Source organism: Globicephala melas, chromosome 4 (assembly GCF_963455315.2).
Source record: "Globicephala melas chromosome 4, mGloMel1.2, whole genome shotgun sequence".
NCBI lineage: Eukaryota > Metazoa > Chordata > Mammalia > Artiodactyla > Delphinidae > Globicephala > Globicephala melas.
The window spans coordinates 144,538,580-144,557,256 of NC_083317.1; the positions used below are offsets into that span (position 1 = coordinate 144,538,580).

General features: G+C 43.2%; 1 protein-coding gene across 5 annotated transcripts in view; it reads left to right on the top strand.

Moving 5' to 3' along the window:
- RARB (retinoic acid receptor beta) overlaps positions 1-18,677 on the top strand; it is a 782,786-nt gene that overhangs the window by 580,499 nt on the left and 183,610 nt on the right. The window contains exon 1 of one of the 5 annotated variants that reach the window (XM_060298664.1): positions 15,388-15,479. The exons of 2 other annotated variants lie outside the window; for them this stretch is intronic. Coding sequence is in view for 1 of the 3 variants with exons in the window: in XM_060298663.1 (XP_060154646.1) it covers positions 16,017-16,173 (157 nt within the window). In the remaining 2 variants the exon portion in view is untranslated. Of the gene's footprint in view, positions 1-15,387; positions 16,174-18,677 lie in introns of those variants that run through there. 2 more of the 5 variants (XM_060298663.1, XM_030876426.2) reach the window with 2 other exon arrangements.

Below are 18,677 nucleotides of genomic sequence, written 5' to 3' on the forward strand. Positions count from 1 at the left end.
TATATATGTGCCACATCTTCTTTATCCATTCATCTGTCGATGGACACTTAGGTTGCTTCCATGTCCTGGCTATTGTAAATAGAGAGGCAATGAACACTGTGGTACATGACTCTTTTTGAATTATAGTTTTCTCAGGGTATATACCCAGTAGTGGGATTGCTGGATCATATGGTAGTTCTATTTTTAGTTTTTTAAGGAACCTCCATACTGTTCTCCATAGTGGCTGTATCAATTTACATTCCCACCAACAGTGCAAGAGGGTTCCCTTTTCTCCACACCCTCTCCAGCATTTATTGTTTACAGATTTTTTGATGATGGTCATTCTGACTGGTGTGAGGTGATACCTCAATGTAGTTTTGATTTGCATTTCTCTAATGATTAGTGATGTTGAGCATCCTTTCATGTGTTTGTTGGCAATCTGTATATCTTCTTCGGAGAAATGTCTGTTTAGGTCTTTTGCCCATTTTTGGATTGGGTTGTTTGTTTTTTTGGTATTGAGCTGCATGAGCTGCTTGTATATTTTGGAGATTAATCCTTTGTCAGTTGCTTCGTTTGCAAACATTTTCTCCCATTCTGAGGGTTGTCTTTTGGTCTTGTTTATGGTTTCCTTTGCTGTGCAAAAGCTTTTATTTTTGTTTTTATTTCCATTTAACTAGGAGGTGGGTCAAAAAGTATCTTGCTGTGATTTATGTCATCGAGTGTTCTGCCTATGTTTTCCTCTAAGTGTTCTATAGTGTCTGGCCTTACATTTAGGTCTTTAATCCATTTTGAGTTTATTTTTGTGGATGGTGTTAGGGAGTGCTCTAATTTCATTCTTTTACATGTAGCTGTCCAGTTTTCCCAGCACCACTTATTGAAGAGGCTGTCTTTTCTCCACTGTATATTCTTGCCTCCTTTATCAAAAATAAGGTGACCATATGTGCGTGGGTTTATCTCTGGGCTTTCTACCCTGTTCCATTGATCTATATTTCTGTTTTTGTGCCAGTACCATACTGTGTTGATTACTGTAGCTTTGTAGTATAGTCTGAAGTCTGGGAGCCTGATTCCTCCAGCTCTGTTTTTCTTTCTCAAGATTGCTTTGGCTATTCGGGGTCTTTTGTGTTTCCATACAAATGGGTAGTGTAGTCATTTTCCCAATGTTGATTCTTCCAATCCAAGAACATGGTATATCTCTCCCTCTGTTTGTATCACCTTTAATTTCTTTCATCAGTGTCTTGTAGTTTTCTACGTACAGGTCTTTTGTTTCTTTAGGTAGGTTTATTTCTAGGTATTTTATTCTTTTTGTTGCAGTGGTAAATGGGACTGTTTCCTTAATTTCTCTTTCAGATTTTTCATCATTAGTGTATAGGAATGCAAGAGATTTCTGTGCATTAATTTTGTATCCTGCTACTCTACCAAATTCATTTATTAGCTCTAGTAGTTTTCTGGTAGCATCTTTAGGATTCTCTAAGTATGATATCATGTCATCTGCAAACAGTGACAGTTTTACTTATTCTTTTCTGATTTGGATTCCTTTTATTTCTTTTTCTTCTCTGATTGCTGTCGCTAAAACTTCTAAAACTATGTTGACTAGTAGTGGTGAGAGTGGGCACCCTTGCTTGTTCCTGATCTTAGAGGAAATGGTTTCAGTTTTCACCATTGAAAACAATGTTGGCTGTGGGTTTGTCATATATGGCCTTTATTGTGTTGAGGTACGTTCCCTCTATGCCTACTTTCTGGAGAGTTTTTATCATAAATGGGTGTTGAATTTTGTTGACAGTTTTTTCTGCGTCTATTGATATTATCATATGCTTTTTATCGTTCAATTTGTTAATATGGTGTATCACATTGATTGATTTTCATTTATTGAAGAATCCTTGCATTCCTGGGATAAACCCCACTTGATCATGGTGTATGATCCTTTTCATGTGCTGTTGGATTCTGTTTGCTGGTATTTTGTTGAGGATTTTTGCATCTATGTTCATCAGTGATGTTGGCCTGTAGTTTTCTTTTTTTGTGACATCTTTGTCTGGTTTTGGTATCAGGATGATGGTGGCCTTGTAGAATGAGTTTGGGAGTGTTCCTCCCTCTGCTATATTTTGGAAGAGTTTGAGAAGGATAGGTGTTAGCTCTTTTCTAAATGTTTGATAGAATTCGCCTGTGAAGCATGTGGTCCTGGACTTTTGTTTGTTGGAAGATTTTTAATCACAGTTTCAATTTCAGTGCTTGTGATTGATCTGTTTATATTTTCTGTTTCTTCCTGATTCAGTCTTTGAAGATTGTGCTTTTCTAAGCATTTGTCCCTTTCTTCCAGGTTGTCCATTTTATTAGCATGTAGTTGCTTGTAGTAATCACTCATGATCCTTTGTATTTCTGCAGTGTCAGTTGTTACTTCTCTTTTTTCATTTATGATTCTGTTGAATCTGAGTCTTCTCCCTTTTTGTCTTGATGAGTCTGGCTAATGGTTTATCAATTTTGTTTACCTTCTCAAAGAACCAGCTTTTAGTTTTATTGATCTTTGCAAATGTTTCCTTCATTTCTGTTTCATTTATTTCTGATCTCATCTTTATGGTTTCATTCCTTCTGCTAACTTTGGGGTTTTTTTGTTCCTCTTTCCCTTTAAGTGTAAGCTTAGGTTGTTTATTTGAGATTTTTCTTGAGGTAGGCTTGTATTGCTATAAACTTCCCTCTTAGAACTGCTTTTGCTGCCTCACATACGTTTTGGGTCGTCGTGTTTTCATTGTAATTTGTTTCTATATATTTTTTTATTTCCTCTTTGATTTCTTCAGTGATCTCTTGGTTATTTAGTAGCGTATTGTTTAGCGTTGTGGTCTGAAAAGATACTTGGTACAATTTCAATTTTCTTAAATTTACCAAGGCTTGATTTGTAACCCAAGATATGATCTATCCTGGGGTGGTGGAGAAGGCAAGATGGCAGTGCCCATGGAGGTGGCCGTGTGTACGATGAACTCAGCGGCCCAGCTGTGGAGCTGCGTCATGTGAGCAGTTGAGAAGAAAGTATATTCTTCCATGTCTTGGCTATTGTAAACAGTGCTGCAATGAACACTGGGGTGCATGTATCCTTTCAAACCATATTTTTCTCCAGATATATTCCCAGGAGTGGGATTGCTGGTTCATATGGTAGTTCTATTTTTAGTTTTTTAAGGAACTTCCATACTGTACTCCATATCATATTGTACCCTGTATCAATTTACATTCCCACCATCAGTGTAGGAGGGTTCCCTTTTCTCCACACCCTCTCCAGCATTTATTGTTTGTAGATTTTTTCATGATGGCCATTCTGACTGGTGTGAAGTGATATCTCGCTGTAGTTTTGATTGTTTTAATAATTAATCCTAATTTTATTTTACTTACAGTGAGGCCATTCAGATTGCCTTGAGACAGTTGATCATAGTTTCTGCCTCTTTTAAATTTCTACCAAGTTGTACACAGCAATATCTTCCAAGAAGTACTTTTTTTCATTCAACAAATATTTATTGAAGCATTACTATGTGTCAGGTACCATTCTTATTACTGGGGTCATTACAGTGAACTGGATAGAGTGGCTGCCCTCAAGGAGGTTACTTTCTATTATAGTAGACATACAATAAAGAATAAATGTATGCCAGGTAGTAATAACGTCCGTAAATTTTAAAATGTAGTGTCACAGAACAGACAGTGATGGACATGACCTAGAGCCCTATTTTAAATAGGGTCATTAGTGCCTCAATTAAGGCAACATATTCATAAACACCTGACGAAAGGGATGGAATAAGTCTTGTTGATATCCAAGCAAAGAGTATCCAGGCAGAGCAAAAATAAACTCAAAGATGCTGAAGTAGTGTATTTGGCATGCTTAAAAAATAGCTGCGGAGGGTCCTGGGGGTATTTGAATTGAGAATTTTAGATCTTGAAGAAACCTCGATATTACCCAGTTCCAGGATTGCTGGTAGATTTCATCTTCAAAGTCAATTCAAATGAATTGGTGGTGAACGCCTACAGCAGAAGTCAGTAAGTCTTTTCTGTCAAGGTCCAGATCATAAATACTTTCAGCTTGGTGGGACATACTGTTTCTGTTGCAGTCACTCAGCTCCGTCATTGGCTGAAAGCAGCCACAGTAATATGTAAATGAATGTGAGTGTGCTGTGCTCCAGTACAACTGTATTTTACTGGTGGGCTGGATTTGGCCCTTGAAGTCTGCCAGCATCTCGGCTAGTATGGTGTTGGGCAGTCTTACCTGTATCTCTCAGAGGGACTCATTAGTCATTCTGTCGTGGGCTCACACGGGGCACCTCAGCCGTGTATTTGCCACTGTGAGTCAAACAGCCTCCTTGTGTTACCCATTAGACCAGACAAGTTCTCACAAGCTGTTAGTGGAAAGTTAACTCTCTGGTCTCCTAATTCAGTTTTGTTACACTAGCCTGACCTCACCCCTCCAGATTTGCCTACGTGAAAGGTATAGGGCTTTGAGGGATGTGGGTGCAGCCCCCATGGCTAGAGCCCACCTAAGCCTGAATGGAAGACTTTCCTAGGAAGTGGCCGGTGGTTTTCAAAGTTAGAAGTAAGGGTTTCTGCAGAGCTTTGTCATATTGTGTCTTTGCCACACAGAAAAACAAGTGAAAGACTGAAGCTGCAACATGGTGGGGAGTGGACGTCCGCTGTGTCCCCTGCCACTGGCCTGTCCTTAGCAAGAAAGGAGAACAGACCTTGGTCCAAGTAGGAAAGAAAAGCAGATCTTTAACGTAAGGGAGACCTCACAGGAGGGATACCAAGATAATCATTTTTCTAATTTATAGTTTTAAACATGTCAAAGGAGATTTGAGTAATTAGAATATAGACTAAACTTGATTTCAAAAGAGACCCGAACTATGATGGCATAAATAAGATAGAAGTTAATCTCCGTCGTGTGATTGTCTAGAGATAAGTGGTCCAGGCTGGCTGGGTAGCGGTGCTCCATGTGGACATCCGAGGATTCAGGGTCCCTCCATCGCAAGGCTTTGCTATCCCTGGGTGGCTGCCCTCTTCCCTGCGGTCTGGGCTGGGTCCCACAGCATTTTAGCTGGCAGGAAAGGGAGAAGATAGACAGTGGAAGGTGGGAGAGTACTTTTTCAGGAAGTGACATGGAACTTGCACACAGCACATTTTGCTGATGAGAACATGATCACATAGCCACACCTGGCTGCACAGGAGTCTGGGAAACACCCTCTCTATCTGGGGAGCCATGTGCTCAGCTAAAAATCTATTAATGTGGATTTTCAAAGGGAACTGTGAATTAAGAGGGAGGCTGGAGTTAGCAGTTCGCCACAGAATTTATACAAGGAGGTGAAAAAACTTTCTGTCTATTTTTACCTAATATAGAAATAGTAATGCCTAACATTACATAATACTTTAGAGATTTAGAAAAATCTTTCTCATACATTATTTCATTTCATTCTTCAGCATTATCTTCCCTTGAAGTAAACACTATAATTGGAAGTAGATATTATCTTCATTTATGTGAAGACTTACTTCATTTATGTGAAGTAAGTCTCAGAAGGAGTGTGACGGACATAGAGAATTGACTTGTGGTTGCCAAGGGGGAGGGGGCTGGGGGAGGGGATGGAGTGGGAGGTTGGGATTAGCAGATGCAAACTGTTATATATAGAATGGGTAAATAACAAGGTCCTACTGTATAGCACAGGGAACTATATTCAATATCCTGTAATAAACCATATGGAAAAGAATATTTAAAGAATGTATGTATATGTATAACTGAATAATTTTACTGTACAGCAGAACTTAACACAACATTGTAGGTACTTCGCTGGTGGTCCAGTGGTTAAGACTCCGAGCTCCCAATGCAGGGGGCTCAGGTTCGTTCCCTGATCAGGGAACTAGATCCCGCATGTCACAACTAAGAGCCTGCATGCCGCAACTAAAAGATTCCACGTGCTGCAGCGAAGATCTCGCACACGGCAACGAAGATCCCGCATGCTGCAACTAAGACTGCAGCTATTATTTAGCGCAACGAAATAAATAAATACACACACACACACACACACACACACACACAAATACAACATTGTAAAGCAACTATACTTGAATTAAAAATTTTTCTAATTAAAAAATTTAAAAGGGCTTCCCTGGTGGTGCAGTGGTTGAGAGTCCGCCTGCCGATGCAGGGGACACGGGTTCGTGCCCCGATCCGGGAGGATCCCATATGCTGCAGAGCAGCTGGGCCCGTGAGCCATGGCCGCTGAGCCTGCGCGTCCGGAGCCTGTGCTCTGCAATGGGATAGGCCACAACAGTGAGAGGCCCGCGTACCGCCAAAAAAAAAATAAATAAAAAAAAAGAGTGTGAGATTACCAAAGCCATACAGCCACAACATACAGAGCCCAAACCTCACTCCAGGCTCAGAGCTTTACCATTTGCACTCCTAGAAACTTAACACCTAATCCTCTAAAGGCCTGTGACTTGGTGTTTACCAAATAGAATGTCCCATCCGATCAGAGGATCTGACACTTTAGTGTGCAAAGTCCCTGATTACCCCAATCCTAGAAATTTTCATTATGTAGCCTCCAGCGTGAAGCCCTGGAATTGCCGCGCTTTGGGAATCACCACAGTGATCTTACGTTTTATGATTGTATTTTGCTTAAACAGAGAGGGGAGATATTTCATATTATTTCTGTCTATTCTTTCCCTTTTTGCATTCCCATGCTTATCTGTTAAATTTTGGAACTCTTGCCTTCTGAAAAATCCAAGCTAATTTCTTTTGAAGCATTTCTAACTCAAAACAAAAATCACACAATGATAAAATGTCAAAAACTAATTCTGGACGCCACCATGTAGCCTCTCTCACAGAAGTTTTCAGAGCCCTTGGTTGAGCGGGTGCTTTATACCCTATAGTTTGAAAGGAGAGAAAAAATGGTTTTTTCATCAAAAATATTTGTTTTTTCATATTGTGTGTGTGTGTAATGTACATATATCCTTACTGTTTCTCCAGCAGAAATTTCTCGGAGATTTCTAGGTGGCTGTATCTTACCCTCGATTCCCACCCAATCGCATTGAGCTTTTTATTTGCCTTTTTCTCCGTCAGACACCAGGATGAATTTAAACTCCAGTCCCTTGCCAATGGCCTCTCTGATGCATTTGCTCTGTTTTACATTCCCTTTCCCTGTAGAATCAGATGGAAATTCCTTTGGGGCCTTTGAGTCAGAAACTATTGTGTTGCTAATCGAACTTGGCTTCATTAGCATTTCAAATCCTGCGATGTTCTCAGAGATCAGTGTCAGGTCTGAGGGCTCCCCACCCATGACCTGATTTGCCAGACCTGTTTAACGGAAATGAGCAGTGGCCAGTGCCTTTGACCTTATTTCTCCCAGCACACGTCACCGAGAAATCCTTTTCAAGGATTCGAGAGAAAGACGCATGTGCAGTCTGAGAAGCTTTACTTGTATCCCTCTCCCTACTCTAGATATTGCTGCCCAAAAGCCACACTCCCTCCATCACCTCCGGTAGTTGGATCCTGGGTGGATGATGGGTAGATGGGTAAGCAGATGGGCAGATGGACCGCGTGGTGGGTGTATAACTAGAAGGGTAGATGGCTTGGTAGATGGGTAATGGACAGGTGGGTGATTGGGTGAAGTAGGAGAGTGAGTAGGTGGATAGGCTGGATAGACGGATGCATAGATGAATGGATGGGAAGAGAAGACAGATAAATAATGCCAACTTTCCATTTTGTGCGATATCCTTGCCATTTAATTATCCATACTTGGCCTTATGTTCCTGAGGCTAAATACCACTTTGCAGAAATCAGCATGCCATGTGAGCTACCTTCTGCCTTCCACGAGGAGCGTCAGGGGTGGGACTTGTCAAATATTTCATTGCCATTCTTACTCAGTGTCTGCTTTGTAAAATAAAAGACACCATCCTTTTAAAAAATACAATATATGTAATAGTGCTTCAGCGCTGTGGAACTCAAACCAGGCACCTATAGCAAAATCTCCTGGGGAACTTGCCCTAATTGCATATGCCTGGACCTCACGGCCTGAACTGTGCCTCCTGGTTGAAAATTACTACCCTGACAGAAGTGTCTCTGTACCTGGTACCAGAGGTAGTTGAGTAGTGTTGGAGCTCTGTGTTCCTGACGTCACTTTCTCCTTACAGACATTACACTAACATTTTTTAAAGTACGTATTATATCCCAGGTAATGCTCTAAGTGCATTTTACTTGTATTACCTCGTTCGATCTTTACCACAATCCTTTAAGGTAGGAACCATTAATATCTGCATTTTACAGGTGAGGGAATTGAGGCGTGTAGGGGTTAAGTAACACAGGACCAGGGTCACACAGCTGGTAAGAGGTGAAGCTGGAGTTGAAACTCAGTCCATGTCCCGACTCCACGGCCCCACCCACTAGGCTACACCGCCTCTCTGATCACTCAGCTCACCTTTTAAGAACACTGGTCCAATAGAACTTTCTGCAATGAGGAAAATGTTCTGTATCTGTGCTGTCCTGTTGACATGATAGCCACTAGCTGCATGAGGCTTTCGAGCACTTGAAATGTGGCCAGTATGACTGAGCAACTAAGTTTTTGAATTGTATGGAATTTTAACTAATTTAAACAGCACGGTTTAAGAGCCACCTAATAGCCTCTGGTCATACAGATGATCTAAAAAAATTAAGTGCTGAACTAGGCTTCAGGAAGACATCTCAGCTATAGACATTATCCTTTATTAATACTATTAACATGAAATAATTACAGAGCACTCTTAGAACCCTTTGTGCTTCCTTCCAGCCCTAAAAGAGTATCACGATTCTTCTAAGCGCTCTGCCAGCTGGGTGGCACATCTACCCTTAGCTCATTGGAAGATGTACTGAGATGAGGCAGAGCAAATAATTCAGGCAGAATAATACAGACGGGTTGTAGCATGGTGGTGCCATTGGCGTTTATTCTCAGGAGTCATTGTGACATTTTCCATCTCCCAAATACTTGCCATCCTATGTTAGCGGAAGTGGGAGTTGATGGAAATGACTGACTTTAAAGCAGGGTTCGGGGACTTCCCTGGCGGTCCAGTGGTTACGACTCTGCATTTCCGCTGCAGGGGGCACGGGTTCCATCCCTGGTCAGGGAACCAGGATCCCGCGTGCCACCCGGCGTTCAGTGGTGCAAAAAATGAAAAAAACAAGAAGTATGGGGGCATCTGTGCTCATTTCAAGGAGACATGCCTTCCCACACTCCTTACAGAAGGAAGTGAAGAAAATGAGTAGGAAAGTGGGAAATGATAAACCAAGAGAGAAATAAAGGTGGCTCTGGATGAAGTAATGTAAGAAAAGAGCCGTATTATTTTTTGTGTGGTTATACAAGTTGAAATTGGGTGAAGCTTTTAAACGGGAAGGAAAATTAAAGTGTTAAGAAAACCCAAATGTATATGGCTAGGTTTTATAGCATAGAGACAAGGCAATGTAGAATTTGGTGAAATCATTATATATTGGTTTAGAACAGTGCTGGACAAACTGCAGCCCATGGGTTAACCCAGTCCACTGCTGGTTTTTGTAAATAAAATTTTATTAAGTACACACCTGTCCATTCATTTACATGTGGTCTACGGCTCCTTTATATTACAGCAGCAGAGCTGAGCAGTTGCAACAGGAACTGTATAGCCTGCAAAACCTAGAACAGTTCCTATGGCCCTACACAGAAAAATGCTTATTGACCTCCATTTTAGAACAAAAGGGGAATATATATTAGCATAACTATTTTGGAGTACTATTTTGTGTGGCCATCAAATTTTAAAATGCACATCATCTTTGACCTGGCAACACTGCTACACTGGTACACATACCCACAGCATTTCTTGAAACACTGGAAAACTGAAAACAACCTAAATGTCCACTAGCTGAGCACTGTTAAATGAATTACACTGCATTCGTGTAAAGGAATACTGTTCAGTTGTTGATGTTGCTTAATTGAAGTGTAGTTGATTTACAATATTATATTAGTTTCAGGTTTACAGCATAGTGATTCAGCATTTTTATAGATTATACTCCATTAAAAGTTATTACAAAATAATGGCTATAATTCCCTGTGCTGTATGATATGCCCTTGTTGCTCATCTATTTTATACATAGTAGTTTGTATCTCTTAATCTCCTACCCCTTGCTTGCCCCTTGCCCCTTCCCTCTCCCCTCTGGTAACCACTAGTTTGTTCTCTATATTTGTGAATCTGTTTCTGTTTTTCTGTTTTGTTATATTGATTCATTTGTTTTATTTTTTTAGAGTGCACATATAAGTGATAACATAGACTATTTGTCTTTCTGTCTGACTTATTTCACTAAGCATAATACTCTCTAGGGCCACCCAAGTTGTTGCAAATGGCAGAATTAAATTCTTTTTTTATGGCTGAGTAATATTCCATTGCATATATGTACCACATCTTCTTTATCCATTTATCTGGTGATGGACACTTGGGTTGCTTCCATGTCCTGGCTATTGCAAATAATGCTGCTATGAACATTGGGGTGCATGTATCTTTTCAAATCAGTGTTTTCGTTTTTTCTGGGTATACACTCTGGAGTGAAATTGCTGGATCATTCAGACTTCTCCTTTTTGTTTTTTGAGGAAACACCATACTGTTTTCCATAGTGGCTGTACCAGTTTACATTCCCACCAACAGTGTACGGAGTTCCCCTTCTCTCCACATCCTTGCCAACATTTGTTATTTGTTGTCTTTTTGATGATAGCCATTCTGAGAGGTGTGAGGTGATACTGTGATTTTGCTTTGCATGTCTGTAATAATTGAGGACCTTTACATGTGCCCGTTTGCCATCTGTATGCCTTCTTTGGAAAAATATGTCTATTCAGGTCTTCCGCCCATTGCTTAATGGGTTGTGGGGTTTTTGTTTTTTTTTTTAATTGAGCTATTTATTGCTGTTTTTTAATGAGATAGTTCTGTATGTACTATTTATTACTAAATAGAAAAATGTCGCAGAACAGTATGCATTATTTGATTACATTTGTATAAAAGCAACAAAGAATCCCCCCAGAAGATACAGGGATATATATATGCCCAGCACCTGGCACAGGGCTCGGCATTTGAGGAGTGAACACATGGAGAGTTTACACATTACTTTTTCACTTTTAATCTCCTGGACTCTGAGTGTTTATGAACATGCACTACTTTTTTAAAAATCTAAATTAAAACGGGGAAAAATAAACAAGAGGAAATAGCCACAGGTAGGCCTCCCGGCTCCCGCATACGAGCCGGTGCCAGCAGAGGAGGCCGGGGGTCTGAGGACCCACTGGAGCCCGTTGCTAGCACTGCGGGGATCCGGGGGCAGGGGGCGGGGGGGCAGGAGTTTGGTCTCCAGGTGGGACCGGCGGGAACCCGGGGGCAGGAGCCACGCACAGCAAACGCGGGGAAGTGCCCAGGAGGCCACTCGGGTCTGGAAAGGGAGTGGGGCAGTGGCCCTGTCCTGGGGACATTGTCCGCAAGTAACGGGTGGGAAGACTTCGTCCAGGAAACTGGGAAAAGCAGGAAGCTACAGAAGAAGGAGCCAAGGGAAGGAAGGACGCAGCGGCCAGCCCTGGAGGTGGAGAGACGTTTCTGAGAAAGAACACGTTTCCTGGGCTCTGAGAAGACCCGGTGTCTGCGGGGACGCGGGCTCACGTCTGGGGTGCAGCCTGCTGTCTGTGGGCCTGAGAATCACGGACACCACCAGTCCCGGCCTCGGAGCCGGTGTTCAGACGGACGGCCCAGGGCACTTTCTGCTGTTGATCAGTGTTAGGACTTCCCCTGCGCCCAACGCGGGAGGCGGCTGAGCCAGGGGGTACAGAAGCCCCCGGAACAGCTCAGCATTTGCCCTGTGCCGGCTACACACCCCTGCCCGGGCTGCCCTGCTGAAACCCACGCTCCCCTCAGTGCTGCCATTTACTTTTTCCACAGAAGTGTGGCAAGAGGGGTTTACATGAGACTAAGTGTAAAACAAACAAAAAAAAAAGTAAAAGTAAATAAATAAAAACAAAACCATGTAAGAGACAGGTGTGTCTTCTTAAAATACGATCCGTGTCCGCCGCTCGCCACCCCACCTCCATGTGGCCAGCACTTTGCATGACTTGTGCCTGGGGTGGATGTCAGCGCCTGTGAGAATCTTTTTATTTAGACATCACGAGGCATGTGACCAGTTTTGAACACAGCCGGCTGCAATGCTGGTGCACAGAGACGCCTGCTCTTTCTTCAGCAAACTCTCCAGTTCAAACATGTCTGCAGAGCATGATTCATGGTGTTTCTTTCTGGATTGTCCAGTGGGTAATTGCTGTACAGAAACCAGAGAAACAGATGTAGACCCTGAACCCTGGCTATAAATTTTTGTTTTATGATTATGGGTTTCAAATGTGCTGTGTCACACTGACAAATACACAGTTACTCTGAAACAAAATGAATTTGGGGCTCAAACGTTTGCTTGTTTGTTTGTTTGTGGTTGGAAATACTTTTATTAGAGTTCCTTTTATCATTGATCGAGCATAAAGAAAACAGGGGCAGTGACACATATCAGAATGTTATTTTATGCCTTACCAAGAGGATATTTGGGAAACGATTCTTCCAGAATGTTTAATTAATGTTTAAAATAGGTGTCGATAGTTTCAACTTCATTATCCACAAATTAACTAGGCCATTTTTCACCTTCTACCTGTTCATTAATCTTTATGGTGCACGGATATGTATTAAGGAACTGGGGCTTATTTGTGTATTTTTCCCTTATCTTTTTTTAAGATGAAGAAGGTAGAAGAAGAATCAAGTTTTCAAGAAGTATAAGAATTAGATTTACTGACGAAGAAATAAGAAACGTGTGGCTAAATTTGGGGGCTGCTTTCTAAGTTAATGCTTGGATTAAATAATAACCGTAATAGTTGCTATCCACGTAATCGATCCATGATGAGAAATGATGAACTGACTAGTGAATACTGTCGCACCGTAAAACACCCATAATGTTCCACTCACAAGGATTTAAGCCCTGATCCTTCATTTCAAGGCTCAAGTTTATTTCTCTACAGTTAAGAGAACTGTGTTCCTAGGTGAATAGAAATGTAAAATTTTCTTGTGCAAAGAAAGAAAACACCGATCTCTGAACCCCTACCACACAAAGACACACACACACCCCTCTGTTATTGTTTTTGTGCCGTGACAGAGTATTGAGGAAGGAAATTTGGGAGCCGTTGTCTCCCTTAAGAACTGAGAGTAAACAGAATTTGGGGGACCCCATCCGCATGTTCACTTCCTTGTGACCAGTGCACCCTACCCTTTGGAAAGATGCTGAGTAGGCAGGTAAGTGCCACGGTAACCCGTACACATACACCTGGCCACGGTGCCATGTTTCTCATCTCTTAGTTCCTCCTGCTGTACTTTAAATATAGCTCCCTCCTCTCCCTCCTCAAAGAACTTTTCACCCACCTCCATGATCCTGTACAAAACGAGCCCAGTTTCCAAAGGCATTCTGAGGACCTCAAATAAGCATTTGGAGCTGTAAGTCCCATGGACCATGCAGCAATTGGCAATGTGGTGCTTTATGTATCTTTACAACTATCTTAATGACAGAGTGTTAAATGTTTTGTAAATTCCTCTGTGCTCCTTGTTTAAAATGTGTGTTTTCTTTGTAGTTAAAGGATTTCTTATAATAAAGCTCTGTTGCAAAATGATGACCATATAAAAGAGAGAGAGAGCGAGAGTAACAAACACATAGTTTCAGCAAAAGCTTACCCCTTTATCACCCTGGACTTTGCAATCGCAAGAACTGAGCTTGCTGGGCTGAAAATTGTTTGCCTACACCTTCCTGAAAGAGTCTTTGACTTGGTAAGTGTGTGCCATGCATACTTTTCATGTTACACATGAGTGCCACTCAGCAGCTCTGCTAGCCCAGCAGCACGGGGCGAGTGCCCGACAGGCTTTTAGAAGACTTGGATGCCAGGGCACATACCAGCCCATTCACAGAAAGGAGACTGCAGCGCGCCCTTCCCTGTGAGGGGCAAGGAAGCCGTCCCCCCCTGCCCGCCCACTCGCCCTCCCTGCTTTGTGGGAGAATTATTAGTCAACGGTGGAGGGCCAGTGGAAGACTTAACGTGTTTTAATCCCTCCCCCGGAGCTTCCTTTCTTTGATGTACCTTGCATCCTTTAAGCAAGTGGTGCAAAATGGCTGCAGGGTGGATTGGCTCTCCCGTTCACAGCTTTCTGCCTGGGTTGATTTGTAAACTCTGCATCTGTCCTTCTCAGGGATGGCTGAAAAGCTTCAGTGTGAGAGGTACCAAAAAATTAGTCCCTTTTCCTTAAAATTACTGTCTTCTAATAAATAGCCAAGTTTGAGCAGGGGCTAGTATGGGTGAAAAGTGGCCCTTGGAAATACAGAACTTTCACACTTTAACCAGTTCTCAAATCTGTGTTTAGTTATGTGGGGGTGGGGTGGGGTGGGGATGTGATGACAGGGCTCAGCCGCGCTCGTCCGCAACAGAAAAGTTATTTCCACGTTGGGCTGGGATTCCAGGGAGCTGGGTTCTAGCCATGATTCTGAGCTGTGGGACCTCAAGCAGCTCTCAGCCTCCCTGGGCTTCTGCTTCCCCAGTTAAAAAGAAGAGGATGAGTCACAGCTAACTGGTCTAGGGTGTGCTAAGTGCCATGCAAGCACTGTTTCTTTTTGTCCTCACAGCAATCCGTTGAGGTGGCCAGTAGCATGCTCCCATTTTTCAGATGAGGAAACTGAGGCTTGGGGAGGTTAGGTACTTGTCCCAGATCCCATAGCTGCTCAGTGGGTTGGAATCTAGTTCAGTTTAGACTTCCACATCCACACTGTTGACCATTGTATTATATTATGAGGTCCTGCATATCTGTGTGATTGTCTGTGTGTGTCTGGGGCAGGAGGAACTAGCGATACTTCTCGACTCCTTCGTAGGCTGTGTGTAGACTTGGGAGAATTTTAAGAAGTAAATGAATCCAGAAAGCTGGATTTTTTTTTTTTTCTACTCCCGAGCCAACGCAGTCCCTTCAGCCTGCAAGAGGGACAGACAGAAAAAGACTATCAAGTGGGAAGTTTCTGGACCCCAGGCTTCCCCAGGGGCGGCTCTTCTCCGTGCTCCGGTTTAGGGCTTGCTGTGCTTTTGCAGGAGTGGAAAAACACACGTTACAAGGCATTTAACAGACAGACAGGCGCACGGAGGAATGTAAAGGCTGGGCCGGGGGCGGGCGACGGGGGCGCGCGGCCGAGCGAAGCCCCGCGAACTGGGGCGCAAAGGGCGGGAGCTGGCGAGCGGCGTCCCGGCCCCGCGCGCTCCTCCCGGCGGCTCCGGACCGCGCGCACTCCTCCTCCCTGTGGCTCCGGGCGCCCCGGGCCCCGCGCGCTCGGAGCGGAGACGCGGGGCGGGAGGTGCGCGCGCCCGGGCCGCGGGCCGCCCGCGCGGCGGGGCTGCTGGGAGTGCTCGGCTCTGTGAGAATCCTGGGAGCTGGTGATGTCAGACTCGCTGGGTCATTTGAAGGTTAGCAGCCCGGGAAGGGTTCACCGAAAGTTCACTCGCATATATTAGGCAATTCAATCTTTCATTCTGTGTGACAGAAGTAGTAGGAAGTGAGCTGTTCAGAGGCAGGAGGGTCTATTCTTTGCCAAAGGGGGGACCAGAGTCCCCGCGCGAGCCGCCTGAGGACGGGGATGCCGAGGACGCGCGCGAGCCGGGCAGGGCTGGTCTGGGCACCGTCCGGGTAGGATCCGCACCGCATTCCGAAGGCTTTTTGCAGGCGTCTGCCTAGAAGGAGAACTTGGGCTCTTTCTGGGAACCCCCCGCCCCGGCTGGATTGGCCGAGCAAGCCTGGAAAATGGTAAATGATCATTTGGATCAATTACAGGCTTTTAGCTGGCTTGTCTGTCATAATTCATGATTCGAGGCTGGGAAAAAGACCAACAGCCTACGTGCCAAAAAGGGGGCAGAGTTTGATGGAGTTGGGTGGACTTTTCTATGCCATTTGCCTCCACACCTAGAGGATAAGCACTTTTGCAGACATTCGGTGCAGGGGAGATCATGTTTGACTGTATGGATGTCCTGTCAGTGAGTCCTGGGCAAATCCTGGATTTCTACACTGCGAGCCCGTCTTCCTGCATGCTCCAGGAGAAAGCTCTCAAAGCATGCTTCAGTGGATTGACCCAAACCGAATGGCAGCATCGGCACACTGCGCAATGTAGGTTTATTTTTTCCCTTCTTCTACCAAGAAAAAAATATGAATTGTCTCGCTTGCATGCAATGAAGACATTGGAAACAAATTGCACTGGTAGCCAGACAAAGGATTTAATGATTTAATGCTGAAAGGGTGTGCTGTGCTGGTGTGCATATTGATTCCCTCTGCTGAAAATTTCCTGTTAGATGTTTTCTTCCCAAACAACCCCTGCCGACCCCTGCTTCTCTCCTTACCGACCCTACAGTCCCTTGAAAACAGTTTTAGAAAATGTGCGTGGAGGGGGGAAAAAGTAGAGTGACCACAGGACTTTGAAACATTCTTCAAGTGAGGCAATTTGACAACGTTGGTACAGTTTTTACTAAGATATATGCAGAGGGGAATTTAACTTTGCTGTTCTTTGGATTAGCGACTAGTTACATGTATATCCCCCCCCTTGTGTGTTTCAACAGTCCAAAGTAATTAAAATATGACATCTTCCTTGCAAGGAATTTAGCCTAATTAAGGTTGCTGCCGCTCGTGAAGTTCATAAATGACCAGTTAAAGCTGCCGCCGCCAATGTTTTCCTTGCGGAGGAAAGGCAATATTTCTTAGCATTGACCCTGCTGCCACCTTTCCGAGTCACTTTGTTGCTCTAAGAAGTTGCTGTTTTGCTAGAAAACTACTGGCAATGAACACCCCTTGGGCTGAGCCATCCATTATTTCCATATCTTGCAGTTCAGCCGGGAACCTGGACATCGGTTAAAGGAAAGGAAACATAAGTGGGGTAGCTCAGTTTTTAAAAAAAATATTGACTATTTGGTTATCTGATTCTGAGAGGGTGCCGAGGCACGCACTGGTCAACAGTAGCCTGGCTGCAGGCTTGAGAAATGGCCAGCAGTCCCAGAAAATCCCACCTTCGGGTGGCTGTAGTGGGAGCCTGCTGGACGCATCGCTGCCCTGACAGTGATTTAGATAAATGGCTCAGCTATCTATCAAAATGTTTTTAGTACTTTATTTGACAATTCATTGGAGCATTAGCCTGAAAATGACATTTTAAATCTTTGTTTTCAAAGAGGTCAAAGTTTAACTGGAAGAAATTGAGTTTTCCTAATAACGTGATGGCTTATCTAAAGAGAGGGAAGAAAAAGGAGAGAGAGGGGACAATGACAAGATTTAAATCGTCCTCTTCTGAAACTTTTTCTTAAGAATAAAGACTTGCTTCAGGGGTCCAGGAAATAAACAGGTTTGTAGCTGAAAAGTCAATAACCATCTGATGCCAACAGTCTAGCTGTCTTAGTATTTCGTAGAGCCATAACCAGGGTAAAAAGAATATCATTTTCAGACTAAGTATTTCGTAGAGCCATAACCACGGTAAAAAGAATATCATTTTCAGAAGGCGTCCTCATTTTCAGCTGCTCCTCAAATGCTTTCTTTCCTGCTGCCTATTTTCCTTCTGGAGAGCTCAAAGAAACTGTTAGAAAATAATTTTCCAACCCACTAACAGATCTTTTAGACCCTACCCTCCTCCTCTCTGTAGCAATTAAAACAGTATGAACAGTTTCATTTGGAATCTCAGGGAACTAGGGCTCCCTCAAACTTTTTCTTGTGAGACAAAGTTTTAATGAAACGTTTTTTAACAAAGGAAAAAAGAATGCTCAGGACCCTGGCATCAAGCTATTAGACCTAGTAGAGGTTTTACAAGTAGACATTCTTCCTTTTGTAATTAACTCTCCAAAAGTGCCTATTAAGTTGCAGGAGTTTGGGGGGGAACTTTGTTTGTTCTTGAACAAGTTAAACAAGGGATTTGCCTTATCTGGGGAGAGGCTAGTGGTGAATGTGTCATTCACCTAGGGCCAGCTGATAAGCAAGAAGTGTTGATAACAGCAAAGTTCAGCTAATCAAAGAAGCTTGCATTAGACAAAGTAAATAAAGGCAAATGACAAAGGGATTTCAGAAATTTCAGTGTCTTATTTTTGTAAGCAGGGCAATTAGTGCTCACTGTGGTCAATTTCACAAGGGTTTGGATTCCCACCCTCGGACTCCAGGTTAAATGAATAGAGTGTAAATATGGCTCAGGCCCCTGCGGAGTCGTAGAAACCGCTTTAGGACAGGTCAGTTTAGTTGTTCAAGTGGTTTAAGTTTTTAAGCATAAATAAAAGTTCTGACACAGCTCTGCCACGCGGTGTTTGGCTCAGGGTGGCACAGCCAGTTAGGGCTTTTGAAGTTAAAGCATATTAGGGCCCTGTTTGTATAAGTACAAACATAAAAACCACAACCTTTTCCATTTTACTCAATGACTGTTTTGACAAGAAGCAGATCTGTTTGTGCTCTTAACACAGAGGAAACAGTGGGCCAGGAGGGAAAAAATAGTACTAAATTCTAACCAAAACTATTTTCTGCTTCGAGATCCTACTTATTTTTTTGTGGTGTGTGTGCGTCTCTGTGTGTGTGTAGGAATTGGAGTAAACCCTTTGAATGTACAACACACCAGAAGCATTCTTTGAAGGGTGTTAGAATATTCTCTTTAT